The sequence below is a fragment of the Camelus bactrianus genome, chromosome 11 (assembly GCF_048773025.1).
Source record: "Camelus bactrianus isolate YW-2024 breed Bactrian camel chromosome 11, ASM4877302v1, whole genome shotgun sequence".
NCBI classification, from domain to species: domain Eukaryota; kingdom Metazoa; phylum Chordata; class Mammalia; order Artiodactyla; family Camelidae; genus Camelus; species Camelus bactrianus.
In genome coordinates, this window is record NC_133549.1 from 28,650,317 (window position 1) to 28,667,631 (window position 17,315).

The 17,315-nt window shown below is 44.7% G+C and overlaps 1 protein-coding gene across 1 annotated transcript in view; it reads right to left on the reverse strand.

Annotated features, from left to right (window-relative positions):
* Positions 1-2,004: 2,004 nt before the first annotated feature.
* Positions 2,005-17,315, reverse strand: part of SLC18A2 (solute carrier family 18 member A2) — a 33,911-nt gene continuing 18,600 nt past the window's right edge. The window contains exons 11-16 of the mRNA XM_074373547.1: positions 11,893-11,971; positions 11,654-11,705; positions 10,923-10,986; positions 8,738-8,857; positions 8,462-8,595; positions 2,005-4,516 (exon numbers count right to left, since the gene is read on the reverse strand). Of these exons, the coding sequence (XP_074229648.1) occupies positions 4,412-4,516; positions 8,462-8,595; positions 8,738-8,857; positions 10,923-10,986; positions 11,654-11,705; positions 11,893-11,971 (554 nt within the window). The 3' untranslated portion in view covers positions 2,005-4,411. The remainder of the gene's footprint in view (positions 4,517-8,461; positions 8,596-8,737; positions 8,858-10,922; positions 10,987-11,653; positions 11,706-11,892; positions 11,972-17,315) is intronic.

The following is a 17,315-nucleotide window of genomic DNA, read 5'->3' on the forward strand; positions in this document are numbered from 1 at the left end:
TGGCAGGAAAAGGCAAAGTATAATAGTAAGGATTCTGGCCCAGGTCTATAACCCAGGACTCCATACAAGAGTTTAAGTAGCAGCTCTTCTGTTGGCCATTACTGAACTGTGCAACCATAGACAAGCCACAGAAGGGCTCTGCGCTACAGTCTCCCCAGGTCTAAAGTAGGAATAAACAAAACTTACGCTTAACTACCTCACAGGATTGTTGTGAGGAAAACAACAGCATAGCTGCAGAAGTTCTCTGAACAGTAAAGAGCTACTCAAATAAGAGATGACTTGTATGGATAAAACATTTTTATGGTTAGAAAATTAATCCACTTTTAAAATCAATAGCCAGTTCTCATTCTTGCTATTTCATTATTAAGTGAAATATTAGGAAACGAAATACCTTTCTTGGCCAAGTTGATAATAAAAATATATCTGTGTATGCCCTCCTTTTTTGTTTAAGCATGCTTGCATATAGAAGTCTTCATACACCAAATCCAGTGAAAGCTAAAAAGTTGTTCTGTAACATAGCTTGAAACAATTTACCCAATGTAATAACCAAATTTCATCTTATAAAAAATAACTTACCACTGATAACCTGGAAGGCAGAGTATCTGTAAGTGGCTGGTGGTTATGGATTATACCTTGGAAGTTTTAGTGACATCCAAGCATGCTGCTGAAACTGATGCATTTGAAAGAGCTGTAGAAATAATGCAAAACTGGTTTCATAAAAATCTACTCATGTTTTAAAAGTATTTGACTCTGTAGAACCACAATTATGGCAAGCTCAGTAATGCTGCTAATGATATTTGTAAAATATACCTTCAATGTAGCGCAATATTTTTATATTTACTGGGAGAGGCAGTAGAGGCATCACAGTTGTACGTTAGTGCAAGGGGGGACCACTCCAGACAGCCTAGGGAATAGTAAGGTGTTACTCCAGTGAAAACAGTTGTATTATATCACGGTCCTGATGTAATCATTCTGCCATGCTATGTTATCAATAGCTAAAAACTAATAATAAATAAAAACTACCACAGAAAACAAGAATATCTTCATTTGATACATCTCAAAAAGGTGATTGCTGCATCTCTATGGAATCATTGCCTGGTGTAATTGGGCCACGAAAACAAGCTTATTAACAAAGTCCACTTTGCTAACAAAAGTGCTGTTCTGCAAACTGCCTAAAAGCATTACTTTCTGGTTTTACTATTACTTCTTAATGCTGTGAAATATTAGATGTATGGATTTGCCTCTGCTGTCTAGCAGCAGTTAGACAAAAGTGTGTTTCCTACATTGGTATTTCGATGACTGACTGGGTTAGACAGTCAAGCAGAGCAACACTAGCATTACTTTAGAATCAATCAATATGCCACATTTCTTAATATCAAGCCTTATGTGTTTCAGTATCAGAACAAGCTGAAATACTGTGTGGCCATTTTGTGATTTTGAGAGGAGAAAACATGCTAAAAATTTGAAGGTACTGTCAATTCTAAATGTAAGTATATTTAAATTTTTTGAAAGGCAATTTGAAGACACTTGGCTCCTGCTAATGGTAAGATAATAAAATCTTAAGTCCTGTAAAAGTAAGTTTTAAATCACTTTAATTTAAAAATATATTGTCTTTATTTCTAAGTTGAGAGATAATAGCTTTCCTAATCCTTTTTACACACACACACACACGAACTTCAGGGGCCCGTGGACCTACTGTGTTAAATAGCTGCATCATTACATATAGTTACCTCTCACAGCAATCAGGAACACAGTGTAACTTTAGAGATGCAAGGATAACTTACTGGTTTGTTCCACACTCACACCATGTGGCTATTTACATATTTCAATTTAAAACAAATTTTGCAAAGCCAGAAAGTATGGTTCAAACCAGTCTGGAGTGGATTTTACCTGATGCCTGCAAGCAAAGAATAGTCTTCAATTGAATATCCACAGTTAATACCTTCTTACATATTTTATTCCAATGATAATGTCTAGTTAACAAAGGAATACAAACAGGCACAGTAGTGTTCAGAAGGTTTATTAAGTAAACTAGCTAAAACATGTTGTAGGTGGATACACTTAGCAGTCAAAAGAAAGAATTGAATATTCATTGCTACCTCATTAAGCATTTTGTATCTGTTTTGCCAGGTACAAACATAAAAACCACTTCTCAAAAAATGAGTGTTCAAAGAGCTGTGTGTTCTTTGTTCTAATAGACACATTAAAAAACAAACAAAAAACCTCTTCATAGTCTTGCCAACCCCAGAATATTAGTCATATAAAAGACCTTACAGTTTTTCCCCTTAAGATATAATATATCTTTTGCTCTCAAAACAGTTCTGAAAAACATGTATCTTTTATATGATCTCTGGGCATCCCCAGCAGACATGTCTGCCAGTCATTCTAGAAGAGACTGAAGCCTCCCACGCAAAACTAAAAGAGGAGTAAGTTACATGGTATTGGGAGTGGGGAGAACCACAGACCCTCTTAAGAATGGGTTTGTAACACATTCTTTTTTAAGGCTCTCCCCTACGGAAGCAGAGAACAATCCTTCCTTTTAACTTTGGCCATAGAAGTGCCTCCAGAGCCATCCTCCAAAGCAGCAGCCTTGTGTGAGTTGCCCAGTGCAAATACATGAGTAGGAAGCTTGTTTGCTCCCAATACATGCACTTGAAAATCAGACGTCAGATCAGTCAAAGCCCCACAAGAAAGCTTCATAAAGAAATGAGGAAGGAAGTATTAGCTACATTCTCAGAGAATGGCAAGGTTGAGGAGTCCTCCCAAGGTAATAGGAACAGTTTTAGCTTAGTGAAGACCTGACATCAGGTAATTTTACGATTACAGTACTACGGAACAAACAAGTACTACTTGAGACAGTCCACGCTATCTTCAATCATATCTCACACAATACTTGATGTAAGCTGACAATGTTCACTAACACGGTATTTGCTGTTACATCGAAAAGGCACATCAATGTCATGCTTAGAAAAGCTACATTGCACAGCACTAGATGACACACTAACACACATTTTTAGATGTTTGGGTTTTTTCCTGCCTGTGAAAGGGGGTGTGTCCTAACCACCCTGCTAATTTTTTACCTGTTTTCCTAACATGATTCAGATATAATTTTATTCCTCCTCCATCTTCATTTAAAATTTGTTTTCACATAGATGTGAACAACTTTCAGAAGTCTAAAAAAAAGTTTCAGGCAACTCAAAATTAATAGATCCCTAAAAAACACTTGGATGACTTCCAGGTCAAAGGTAATTATAGTCTGATTTTTTCATTTCGTAACAGCTATTAGCCTTTTAAATTTCTTTTCTAAAACTTGATCTAGATGTTGATTTATCTCATCATGCTTAAACAGCTTTGACAGGATAAGGGACAGCTATCCTCGGCGTTCTGTCATCTGGTAAGACAAGTATGTATCTGAAAGGAAAAGCTTCTCACTCATAACTGTACGTTTGGGTGCTTTTCTCTGCTTTCAGAGCATTTACTATTTTACCCTTATCGGCTTTAATGTCTGCTGCCAACCATATGACATGTAAACAATATAATTTACGACCATCTGTTTCCAGGTAGGTGGTTACATAGAACACTAATGCCAGCTGAGATTCACGGATCTCTCCTCAAGATGACTGACTCAAGTTCTTGTCCTCTACGTTTGAGATAACTAGCTTTTAACTCATGGGTATACTGGTAGTACAGTTGACCCTTGAAAAACACGGTTTGAACTGCACGAGTCCACTTACAGAGTTCTTTCGCTAAATATGGACTGCAGTACTACATGCTCTGTGGCTGGTTGAGTCCACAGATGTGTGGCGGTGGGTGTGGAGGGCCAACTGGAAAGCTGTATGCAGATTTTCAGTTGTATCAGGTGTCGGCACGCCCAAGCCCCATGTTGTTCAAGGTCAACTGTAATTACGAACTCAGTAACTCAACATTCAGTGTCACTACATAATATATGCTGTCTTATTTGATTCTGTTTTTCAGACTTCCTTCTGGCTTCTCATTGTTGGAAGTGTCTCGGAGATAATGTGTGCTTTAGTTTTAAACACTCATTACCAATATTCAGAAAAAATATAACTTTTTACCCAGGTGTTCGTGAATGTAAGTTAAAAAATTATATCTGATTTGGATTCAAATATTTATAGATTTACACTATATTTCGTCAAAATATACTGTATAATATTTAATAAAATCAAATACATAAAATAAAGTTTTCAACACTGTTTATACAAACCCCTAGAAAAGCTGCTTTTTCTTTATAAGGCTGTTGGCAATCGATCATAACCATGGAAAAGGAAGGACCTTTGGTGGTTCACTCTTTGACCAGGGAAGAAGGGTATGACGAAGACAGTTCTGGATGAGCCATTTCACTGGAAACACTGTTGCACACAGTTAGACACTTGGGTGACTTTGGAGGGTCTCAGTCACTTTCAGACTCTTCATCCTCACCTATCGGATACGCCTGGATATTATTCTGAGTGTACATTTTTGTTTTAATGGGGCAGTTGTGATCCATGAGAATAGCCTAAAAGAGAGCAAAGTGCAGATTTATTAACTTCTTGTTTCATCATGATACAATGGTTTTAACCTGATTTTAAGGACTAGTAGTTTGAAAACTAGATACAGTACCACCTACTATTAACCACGTAGGCGTCTGGTGCAATTGCTAGGTGCCTGGCCTGGAGGACCCGGGGTCCCGCGCTCTGAGGGCCCCGGGCAATCGGAGACAGCAGCAGCAGCCTGCGTGCTGTCTTCATTACACCCACAGGGGCTGTGAGTCAGCAGAGGGGGCGGGGGAATCTAAGCTGAAGAAGGGTATGCAGGTTCGGTTTAGGAAGAGTTATACTTAGAATGTTGGAATTAGGGTGGGGGGGACCCGGGAAGTCACACAACCCACCTTCATTGTAGCAGCACTCTTACTAAGGACGCGCTCTCCCCTTAATGCGACGAGCTCCTGTGTCAGAAACGTACCCGAGGCTGGACTAACACCTGGCTCCACATTTCTATTCACGGATCGAGTTCTGATTCCAGCCATCATCACAGACTCTCCTTACACTATTTCAGACCACTGCCTTAGATTTCCCCAGACTAAACGTCACAGAGCTCCCCGCACTGCAGTAGGGGGACAGGCACGTTCAACTCTCAACTGAAGGAAAAGTAAAAAGGAAGGGGTTGTCTCTGAACTCAGAGCAAAGCCCAGTTACTAAGAGTTGAGCCCTGGCCCCGCCAAAAGCCGGGTTTCTTCTCACACACAGCAGAGTCGGGATCTCTATCCAAAGTGATGAAAATGTGGGAACAAGTGAGTAAAAATGACACAGATAGGAAGCTGGGACAGTGAGACAGTTACAGCACTAATGTTCTAGGCCTCGAGACTGAAGACCCCAGGCCTATGTGCTAGAAAAGTTTTACTTACCAAGTATCTTAAATTAAAAAAAAAAAAAAAAAAAAGTGAGTTTTGCATCAGAGTCACCTAGTAAAAGAAAGTTGTAGTCCTCAAACCACCTACCTTCCTGGGCAACAGCTGGAAACTTCAAGAGAAAGATGTGAGAAAGGTGACCTATCTTCAAAAGTAACTCAACCTGAGAAAAATAAAACTCCCTTCCAGAACACGGCTTTTCTCACCGCGTATTCTGAGAGCTAGAGGCTGCAAGCAAGCAATGGTCTCACAACAGGAACAGTTTCCTCAAATGACAGAGTTGGTTTTCTTAGCCTTACAGAGGGACCTGAGTAACAGGCTTTTTTCTCTGCCTGTATTGGTTAACAGTGATTATTTAAAAAAAAAAAGTTAAAAAGCAGAAATCCAGTAAACCAAATGGAAGAAATACTCAAGCGCTCAGAAGCTGGTTCATGATTAGATGACCTGGGAGCCATGAAAACAGCATTCAATCTTTCCATTCAGAGTGTAAGTCCAAACACCACTCTATCAGAATGCTTCCTAATGAGAGAATGACTTGCTAAGGTCCGTATGTCTTATTCTTGGTCTCGCGTCCCCTGCGTGAGGTAACTGCTGATCCTGAATGCCAGCACTTGTCTGCATTGGATTTTCTCAAGTGGGCAGTAATCAGCTGTTTCTCCTCCAAGGCAGGCGGCTTCTTGCCCTCGCCCCCCTCGTCATTAGGTGCGATTGGTTTCCAGCCTGTTTCTTCCTGCTCTCCCGCACGGTAAGCGGCAGCTGCTGGCTGCCACCTTCCAACGCTGCCACTGTGCCAGTCAAACGGCATCTGACGCGATGCCTTCGATTACAGGCACCCATTATCAGCAGCAAGATGCACATTCTCTTGCGTTGTCAGTGGTTCATCCTGCTCGGTGCTGATTAAGGATTTTGACACTTTACAGGGAAAGCGGCTTTCTGGACGCCTGTCGTTCTTGTTGCCTCGCCTTTCAGGGTGATCTCTTCCACTTTCTTCGGCACTTTTCTTTTAAAATGAACTAGAGCCTCAGTTTAAACGGGGAAAGAGAAGATGTACTGAGGCCTGCCTCCTGCCAGTCCGGAGCACACCCCGCATCCTCTGACCTCATCCGTTTCCTCCGACACCCAGATAAGCCCTCCTGCTGCTGCCCACAAACGGACCACATGACAGCACCCACCTCGACTGCCGTCAGGAGGGCAGCCTGGGGTCTGGGGAGTAAAAGGAAGCAGCTCTTGCCCCACAGACGGACCACCGGGCTGACTGAGCGAGTCAGGTTAGGTCAGAGCAAGAAACGAGAGTGGGGTGATACTGGAACCAGGGACAATTTATTGAGCATTTACTATGTGCCAGACACGGGGGTGACACTCCACTGGGATTCCTCCCTTCAATCCTCATGACACCCTTGGTGACAGACAGCTCAGCTTTAGGGCCTGTGTGGACCTTCCCTTCCTCCCAAGAGTCTTAAAACAGTCTCCTGGGTGACAGAAGCATTTGTAGGTGATTTTTTTTTTTCTGGTCAAATAGGGATGGAAGTAATAATCTTCACTTAAGCCTTAATCAGATTGATATGGTGGCAACAGAACAAAAGTTTTCTTTTTTTGGTCTTTTTGGTTGGGGGGTGGGTTGTGGGGAAGCGAGAGGTAATTAGATTTTTTTTATTTTTTACTGGAGGTACTGGGGATTGAACCCAGGACCTCCTGCATGCGAAGCACACTACCACTGAGCTATAACCCACCCCCTCAAGAGTTGTTTTCTGCCGTTGCACAGAGAATTTCTGACCCTGCTTTGGACACGGTACCGGGCTGGGGTCAAACAAAGGTGGACAGGGAGCTTAGACAGCCAGGCTGGAAGAGAAGTGCCCCGGTTGTTCAGAGCTGGGGAGGCATCAGCGCAAGAGGGAGGAAGGGGGCGGACGTCGGAACGTTTCCACAGCCACTCTGCTTCTTTGAGTCAAACGAGGCATGAGTAATTCAACATTATCAAGTTAAATCCTATATAAGAAAGGGTACAAGACTAGTGCTCAGTGCTGAATGGGTTTTTTAAAATATATTGAGCTAACTGATGAATGCAAAAGATGCCCAAAACAAAGACTGCACATAACCTAACTTGGGGCTCTGTGTCTGTCTTTAAATCCACTCTTTGGGGAAAAGCGTAAAAGGGCAGTTCAAGAAACCCTGAAACATGAAGACCTATTTCAGTTCAACCGTCAGAAGGAACTTCCAACGTCCTCCCAAGAGAACATCACAGGTGAACCTCGCATCCATTCCTCAACACAAAACTACCATCTCCACTGGCCTTGTTTCTCATTCACTCTTAATCTCAAGCCCTCGTCTTTCAACTAGATGAGTGTTACCACCATTTGATATTTTAGAAAAACAGCAGCCACACCACCACCAGGTGTGAACATTTATCAGAAAAGGTAAAATGACTAATGCATTTCAAAATTCAAATTAGAATCGGTAAGTTAGAATTTGCTCAGAAGAGGAACACTTTATAGTCAATACCACATTAGCCTACAGCTATGTTTCTAGTCATGAAATTATGAATTTAAAGGTTAAACATGCTCACGTCTATGTGCATAAATGACAATTTTTCCATAAGGTTCATTAAAACCATCTCCAGAGTCTTATGCAGTGAAGACTAAGACACTATTACTGAAAGCTGTAAAGATTAGGAGAAAAGCAAACAGACCCAAAGGTGGCTGATCATAGGAATAAGCACAGGAGGCAAAAAAGTTATGTTTTAGATTTTCAAGAAGCATAGAAAATTAAACTGAACTACCCATGTTTATACCTGGCTGACAGAGCTCTACTGACTGCTAATCTATGTTCAAAAATAATTTCATTCTTTAAATGTCTAAACATGATACTTGATACAGTAAAAGCAGCAGCTTCCCTCTGTGGTATAAACTAAAGAGAAACTCTTACTACCATTTATGTTTGGGGAGTTCTATTCAGGAAGGAGCAGAAATATATTTTAGAACTATGCCTAAGACGTTACCCAGAAGACCAGGCTAAAATGACCAAGAAACACGTCATTGCATCCTAAAATTTTCTTACCATTTTTTCTTCCTTGGCAGGTGGACTTCGAAGAAAAACGCAGAGAGGAGCAAAAAGAATATCAATTACTCCAATAATTGTCATGAGCCACGGAAATCCAATTGCCTTTGCGATAGCCCCACCAGCGGAAGGACCTTTCAGGAAACAGAGAATTAGATAAAGCTCTCTCTAAATGTCTTGTAGGCAGAAATATGCAAAGGTTTAAGTAATTTTCAGCAGGCATTATCAATCACGCACTGAGAAAAAAAGGTTGTTTTGAAAAGCCAATGTCCTTACCTATCGCATATCCCATACAGAATGCCACATCCGCAATGGCATACACGCTCCCGTAGACCGACACGTGCCGCAGGTCCACCAGGTAGCCCATGATGGGCATCATCGACGAATCCACCATGCCTGTGGACAGTCAGGGAACACAGGCTACAGAAAACTGATGGAAATCCACAATGGGCTGAATGTCAGGGACCGTATCCAAGACTCAAAGCCCTGCCAAGAGTTCTTCCCCTCTCAGCACTGCTGCCACAAGACTTGAGGTAAACTCCCTAGAGCGTATCTTCCACCCAGGAGAGACTGAAGGTGCCTGAGGCTGGGACTGGAACCCAGACCACCATCTGCCTGTTCTTGGCCTCATCTCACCTTGTCCTCCACTGTCTGCTGGAGGGCACCTAGGACTCTGGTGACTCACTGGCCGTTCTTCAGATCCAGGGCATTGCTGGCTCCGGGCTGTGTGGACCCTGAGCCTGCTTCTTGCGGGTGGTTTCCTGATTTGCTCTTTTCTGGCCCACTTGTCCACTGCCCTCAAAGAGTGGGCGAACCTATGTGCCTCACCCAGCCTCGTCCCCAACCACACCCTGGCCTCACACTTAGATTAGGAGAGTTACAGCTGAAAAGTACTAGGCAGAATCAGAAAGAAACAGAACAGGAAGGAGAGTGAGGGCTCATCTGGCCCTACTTGGGGAACTAAAATCAATAGAGGTTGGCTCATTTAGCTGGCTGAAAACCAAAAACCACCACCAAGACCTGTATTAGAATCTCTGGTCTCTTGAATAGTCAGGGACAGGAAGCAGAAAGAAAGAGCACAACATATTCAGAGTTCAGGGTCCAAATTCCTGGCGGGCAAGCATCATCACGCCTCATCTCTCTGAACATCTGTCTCCCCACTGATAACATGGAGATGAAAATGGCTAAATGAGATGACAGCTGTGAACACGCCCAGCAGGGCATGCAAATGCTAGGTCCCTCACCCACACACCTAGCAGAGGCAAGAGGATAAGAGAAATTTCTTTCATTCAACTATTTTTTGCTGATCACCTGAAATGTGCAAGGTGCTGGGACATGGGGTGAACAAAACAAAGAGCTGAAAAATGAATGACGATTGTGACCGATGCTACGAAGGTGCCATGAGAGGTTATGTATGTGTATGTGTATGTGTATGTGTATGTATACATATGTCTATATGTATCTGTATGTTTATATACATGTATGTATATGTACGTGTATTTGTATGTGTGCACATATTGTGTATATGTGTGTACATGTAAATGTATGTGTATGTATACGTGTGTCACATGTATGTCTATATGTGTGTGCATATTATGTGTCTGTGTGTATGTCTGTATGTGTATATGTAAATGTGTGTATGTGTATGTATACGTGTCACATGTATGTCTATATATGTGTTTGTATGTACATGCATTTGTATATGTGTGTGTAAATGCCTGTGTAAATATATGCATGTGTATGTGTAAGAGTACGTATATATGTATACGACTACGTGTATATTTATACACTAGGAGAACCTAACCTGGTCTGAAGAGTCAGCAAAGCCTCTATTCTTTCTACTGGACCAAAGATTCAATTCCTGCCTTTACCCTGTGACAGATTTAGCTTTACTTCTATCACGATCAATCTGTATATTATAAATAAGAAATGAGCGTATGCTATTTATCTAAACTATTAACAAGATTTTCCCTAACATATTACTTACCTTCCTCACATTACTACAGACTCGTCCCCTTTGCCTGTGAAAATGCCCACGGTACAGCTGTTCATCAACACATCAGTCTACCTTTTCTGTACAAACCTTATTCAGAAAAAAAATACATATGAAGTTTTTGTCCCCCAGCCTCATATGAGAGGGTCTGTGCACAGATATGAGCCCAAACAAATGTGCTCTGAGTAAGCAGTTCGTCTGTTTGCCCAAGATCAGCAGTGGAGAGTCACTTTGCTTCTGTAAATATCAGGCTTTTTCAATACTGGTTTTCAGGAAATAAACGACTGTGTGGAAGCTGGTACCCTTCTGTAGATGATCTACAAGTTGTACTTGAGCTAAGCTGCCCACAGCCTCCTGCCAAGTGTCTAGAAATTTTAGATTGAGTAACTATAGTCTGCCTGAGTGAAAGGAACTCTTTCTTAGTAAAGGGAAAACAAAGTTTTAAGGCACAAGGCGCAAGTGACTTACCAATTGCAAAACCAACTCCAAAGTTGGGAGCTATGAGTCCATAAATGTTTTTTGCAAAAGGGATCTGTAAGAGGAAATAAATATTATACTAAAACAACATGATACACAGCTGTAAATCATCTTGCAAAGACATCTTAATGACCTGTTTTCTCTGGCCTGTTTTGCACGTTCCCTTCTGAAGGAAACAGAAGGAGGAAGAAGGATGGAGTTTGGGCAAAAGTGGACCCTCCAACGCTGTAACAGTCAGAGCTGAAATGGGTTTTGTGACCACCAAGAAAAAACAGTTCAGAGTCATAGGTGACCATTCGGCCTAGTCCATACTCCATTTTTGGAAAGAACTAGAAGGTCTCATTTGGGGTAGATACTGGCCTTTGGCAGAAGATGTTTTATTCTAGAAAAACATCTTGCTATTGTTTCTGGCTAGTTGCCCTGAAGTGTTTAAGACACTGTAATGTTTAAGATGATAGTGGAAGAAAGAGTGAAATAAAAACTAGGTAATAAAACATTCTAAATAACTTCCAACTGCCATACAATGAAAATAAACCCTTTGGAGAGTACTGTCCAAAGTTTTTAAGATGATTAAAAAAAAGAGAGAAGAAAATGGAAGATGTAATAAAACTAAATGTCAACAGACTTTAAACTGCTATAAAATATCTCCTGGCGATTCTTGCCCAAAGCAAACGTTTCATTCACAGATTATTCCCACTTGCCACATGTCCTCTTTTACTCACACATAAAATGCTGATTCCAACAATTATCATTCCTAGAAGAGCACAAAGCCACCTGCCAAAAAATAAATAGGGCATCATCGATAAACAATTCCACCCCCACTTCACCCCACCCCCACCCTGGTCCAAGCTTTACTGGAAATCAAAACAATTACTTGTAACAGCTAAGGTAGAAACATTCAGAATTTTTTTTGAAGAACTACTTATTATAACAGGGTGAGCATTGTTTCATTTCACCTTACCTCCCCATTTTGTGTGCAAGGATCCCAAAAACATTGGTTCCGATGAGATAAGAGACACTAGCTGGCAAGAAAGCAACGCCTGTAAATTTATGAAAAGGACACCTTATCAGGACTGCTATCAGTCAAGTGTGAGAAAACCTAATAATGCTTAGACACCACAACGGGGATCAGAGCAGATGAAATGAAGCCCCGGGGCCTGCACCCAAGCAGCTAATATCCGGTGGCTGACGGAGCCAGTCTGGACCCCACACGGCTCATCCGTCCGCACGAAGCTGCTGAGACACTCCAGAAATGAAATCCAGTCCTCTATCATTGCTTCATCTCGCCTCCTCCTCTGCCGGGTGGCGAGCTTTTCCCGGGACACCGACAGGCCCTACCTGTGGAGCTGTCAGCTGCCATCCCACCCAGGTGACAAGCAGTGGTGGCATCTCCTTCTGTCCCCTCCCCTGTCCTTCCTTCTCTGATAGAAGACACAGGCATTGACAAAATTGGGGCACAGTTAAGCACAAATTAAAAAAAGTTAAAATTATCCCACACCCCATCACTCAGATAACCACCACGGTTGCTTGCCCCTTTAAGTTTATATGTACTTAAATAAATGGGTGTCCACAGAATTTTCATGGGGTTTTTCCCCAAAAAATATATGGGATTGTATCTACAGTTCTCCATCCTGCTTTTTTCAATTAGCTTTATGAACATCTTTCCGTGCCAGAAAAATAAATAAGTAAATAAATGTTCATTTTTTGTGCCCAGGTCCTATGTGATTGACAATTTCACGTCCAAGGTTTAATGCTCTCCTAGGGGAGGAATCTTGCCAGCCCCAAGCCAAGACTGGTTTCCAGCTGCCGGTGCCAGTGATCATCTTGAAAGTACCCTCTGCCTTGAACAGAAAAGCTACTCAAGCCAGCTCAGGTGTGGCAGCCAGAGAACTTGTCCACAACAGCTCCATCTGGTCCCCATCCAGTATTGGGACAATAGGAAAATCTCTTCTTGAAAGATGGCTTTTCCAACTTTTAATAATTTTTAGTATTTTTTCTTGAAATCCAGAAATACCAGATTTGCTGCTAAGCTTTGCCCACATGGTAAAAGTTCCTTTGTTCTCAATCATACGACTGCATGAATTAGATATGCACTCAAAATGCACAGGGCCCGGGGTCCTCAACCAGGCAGCTCACCAGCACACAAGTGGCAGGTGTGATCCTGCCTCTCCAAGGACATGCGAGCTTCCACTGCCCCTCTGAAGGCACTAATGCAAGCCATCAAATCTCCAGAAAGGCTGAGCCTTCCAGCACAGAAGGGACTTCACAGTGATTGCTTGCAGGAGCTAAATACAAAAGCAAATCTTCCTAGACTTGATAATCTGGAAAGTAACAATAAAGTGCAACCTAGTTTCATGCTCCAGGAAACTGTTTCCCTCACCCTTAGCAACATAAGGCGGCCACATCATTGCTGGGTGTGATTGGACATGGCACACGTTACCAACAACACGTGTCCAGCTCAGGGCCAGACTGCAGCAAAGACAATGACCACAGCATGGCTCTGGTCACCACAAGAGCCCCTTCAAAGGAGGAGCCAGATGATGTGAACCACAACGTGGCTGCACTAGGGACGCACACAGGTATAAGGCAGCGCTCTGGGAACAAGAATCTGCGGCTGGCACAGCTCTCAAAGCAGCTGGCATTTAAGCCTGACCCTGGAGGGGCGGAGCAGAGAAGAACTAAGTTAGTCTGGAGACGTAAGAAATCATGAGGGCTTTTGTCACCGGATGGGTATCAGGGAGGCATAAATGAACGAAGCAAGAAAAGTATCAGAAAAGCAACAGCACAGGTAGCGGGTACCCTGATGAAGAGCCAGCGACATTCAGCCTCAGGGTCAGAGAAACAAAAGGAAAACGGAGGGGAGGGGCCCCGACTCCATCTAAGGAGGCAGCTGCCATCCTGCCCAGACAATTACTGCCCTGGAGGAGTGTGGTCCCAGATGGGAAGGTCTGGTTTTTCTAGAGAAGTTGGAAGTCTGGATTCTTACGTGAAATCTCTTGCTTTTTACATGTTGGCAATTAGTCTTTTAAAGACATAAACCTCATGCAGGCCAACACAGTACCAGCCGATCAAACCCTACCTATGGGCTGAATCTGGCCCACAGACACCCTATGTAACCACACGATGAAGGAAGTGGCTGGCAGAGAACCTGGCCGGAATGGCTTGCTGGAGAATCCTGACTGCAGGAGCGAACCATGGAAAGGATCTCTGAAGCCAAAACTTCAAAGCAGGGATGCAGACAAGCTCAGGGAAAGCCCTGGATCAGCTATGTCCCCCGGAACCAAGCGGAGAGCTGAGCTCACACGTGTGACCTGGGAGCCATCATATGTTATTTTCCACGGACAGCAAATACAGTTGGCCGTTGAATAACATGGGCTTGAACTGCGCAGGTCGACTTGTATGTGGATATTTTCAGTACACGCTCCGTGGTCAGTTGAATGCACAGATGAGGAAACTGCAGCTACAGAGGAACAGTGGATATCAAGGGCCGACTATAAATTTTTGCAGATTTTCCACTGTACAGAGGGTCAGCGTCACTAACCCCAGAGCTGTTCAAGGGTCAGTGTACTCTCAGACAGCAAACACCAACGTCCTGATTCTCAACCAAAAAGCATGGGACTAGGAGGCATGAAACAAGGTGTTCATTTCAGCTGGAAACTGACCAGCCAAGGCTTGGGTGGGTCACTTTAACCCCTTAGAGCCTGAGAGACAGCAACAGCTCCTGCCGCTCACACCTCACAGGGAGGCTTTGAGGATCACATGGAAACGTGCACAACAAGGGCCTTGGCACCAGCCCTCCTCCCAATCTGATCCCTGTGCCCCGTCACTCATGCAAACCCCTCCTTATCCACTGCTCACCCTGGCCTGCTCTCCTGACCTTCCGCAAATTGTAGTCAGCGCCTGAGGGCAGGGACCACTTCACCTGTCGTCCCCCCCACCACAGCCTGCCCCTTGGGGGTAACAGGCAGCGACATGGTCTGGAACCCACAGCTCTCCTTTCTCAACTTCCAAGCCGGGGACAGGGCCATGCACCCTTTGGACCTTGGGCTCCGAGTTCCCGAGTCCTATTCTGACAAGCCTCGGCATCCTCTGCCAGGACCTCAGCCACCTCCTGACAATCCGCAGAACCAGCCTCCCGGAACTCAAAGAAGCCTCAGGGTGCCTCGCGTAGGAGCCCATCTGCTGTCCCAAGAGGTGGCCATCTAGCTCTGCTCCGAGACCTGGAGCCAGGAGCCCCCGACTCTTCCAGACAGCCCTTTCAGGGGTGCCTCCTACTGCAGGGCGGGCATCCTAACACCAAGCCCTAAGCTTTTCCTTCACCTCCACCCACTGGCCCCGGTTCGCATTCTGGAGCCAAGAGAAGCTGTTTTCAACCCCCACCTCTAACCCAGCCACCAGAGTTGGAGGACGTATCCCACCCATGACTCGGCTTTGCCGGTGAAACACGGCCCAGGCTCTGGGCTGTTCCCCAGTGGCCCCACTGTCCAAGTTCAAGTTACTTCTCTACCTTGAAACCTGGTTCCCAGAACTGCCCCAACCCACGATGGGTCCACAGCATGGGACCACTAGCATGTGAGGAAGGAAACAAAGGCTGAATGAATCTGCAGGGCTCCTTCACTGTCCAGCATGGGCATCTCCCCGGGCTCGTAGTGCACAGACCTGGGCTTCCTCCAGGCGCCCCCACCTCGCCTTCACGGGGCATTTTCCACCCCAGGGCAGGACGTCACCCTCTCACCAGAGGAATTTCTGCCTGTCAAGATCTTTGAATCTGTGACTAATTGAACATCTTTATCCCTCCTACGTTTGTATCACCAAATGCAAACAAGACTACTTTCTAGGCCTTTTCCCAGCCCTGTGAGAAGTGTTGATGGGGCCGGGCTGCACCGGGGCCACGTGTGCGAGCCTGCTCTTCTCTGGGCCGCCGCCCTCCTTCCCAGCATGCGGGCGCCTCCTCGCTTACGTCTGCTTATAGGAGTTCACCAAGAGGGATCATCTGCCCACCCCTGTGTCCCCAGTGGCTTGCCTGGGAACCAGAATGGGGCAATGGTCCACTCCTTGGGGTGGGGGCTCAGGAGGCTTAAGTCCTCACATCCCATGACGACAGGATGTTGGCAATCTCCTTGTCTTTGCTACCCAGCCAGGCTGACGCAGGACGTGCACAAGTCACAGCTGGATGGGAGCAGGAAGGCTCCCCCCGCCAGCAGGTCAGTGTCCTTCCCTCCATCCCACACCACATCCCCATGCCTCATTAAAGGGCCAGAAGAAAGAATCTGGTGGCCCTGTTGTCTGAAGTCTGCTCTAAGCTTGCCTTTTAGGGTCATAGGCCTCATCATGACCATGAACTTTGATTCCCTAACCCTCAGGGTGTCAGGGACAGGTCACCTGACCCAGGACTTGAGGTAAAGCGATGCCATGATGGAATTCGACATTTGCAGATACTAACTACTATGTATAAAATAGATTGTGTGTGTAAAGCACGAGGAACTATATTCAATATCTTGCAGTAATCTATAATGAAAAAGAATATGAAAAGGAATATTAGGATGTATATGGATGACTGAAACATGATGCTGTACACCGGATACTGACACAACACTGCAAACTGACTACACTTCAGTTTAAAAAAACAAAAGAGAGGGGTGCCATGATGATTCTCCCTCCACCAACCCAAACCCGGGGCACACCCAAGGGCAGCGCAAGAAGACAGGGATGGGCTCTCGGGGAGCCCCCTGGAATAGGGGTGGGATGTGTCCTCACCTCCCTAAAAATTATGGCCAAACCCACACTGTTCAATAACAGTGTCACCCACACAGCTCAAAGATTGTTTTGCTCTGACTTCACATCTTACGGTCTTTCTCCAGAAATAATCAGGGAAGCAAAAGGTAGAACGGTCTCTCCCTTTTCACACTGGACGGAAGAGAGTTCACGTGAGACCCTGAACAGGGAGGGGCTGGCAGCCAGGGCCTCCAGGCCTGCGTCCTTGCCTCGCAGACAGGTCCCCTCCTCGAGCCTTCTCACCAAGGCTCGGAGGGGCCTGAGGGGCTCGGAGAGGTGGGCCAAGAGCTGCCAAGGCCCACAGGTTCCCTCACCCTGGAGATGACTCTGCAAACGGACACAAATTTGATTCTCTGGAGGAAACGCAAGTCTATCTCTGAGGCAAGGAAGGAGCCATCTCATTGGGGGGAAGGTACGGGGTTGAGGAACATCTGGCCATGGTGATAAGCCCCACGAGAGGACCTCCTGATGCAATCTGGGCCGCCTGCGACCTGCTATCTGACCCAGATGGCCCCGGGTCTCTGCCTGACGTGGAAGACTTTATAAGGAAAGCCTCAGGCTGTGTCTGGAGAGGAAGAGGGCACAGCCGCTGATGAGCCCTGCACATGG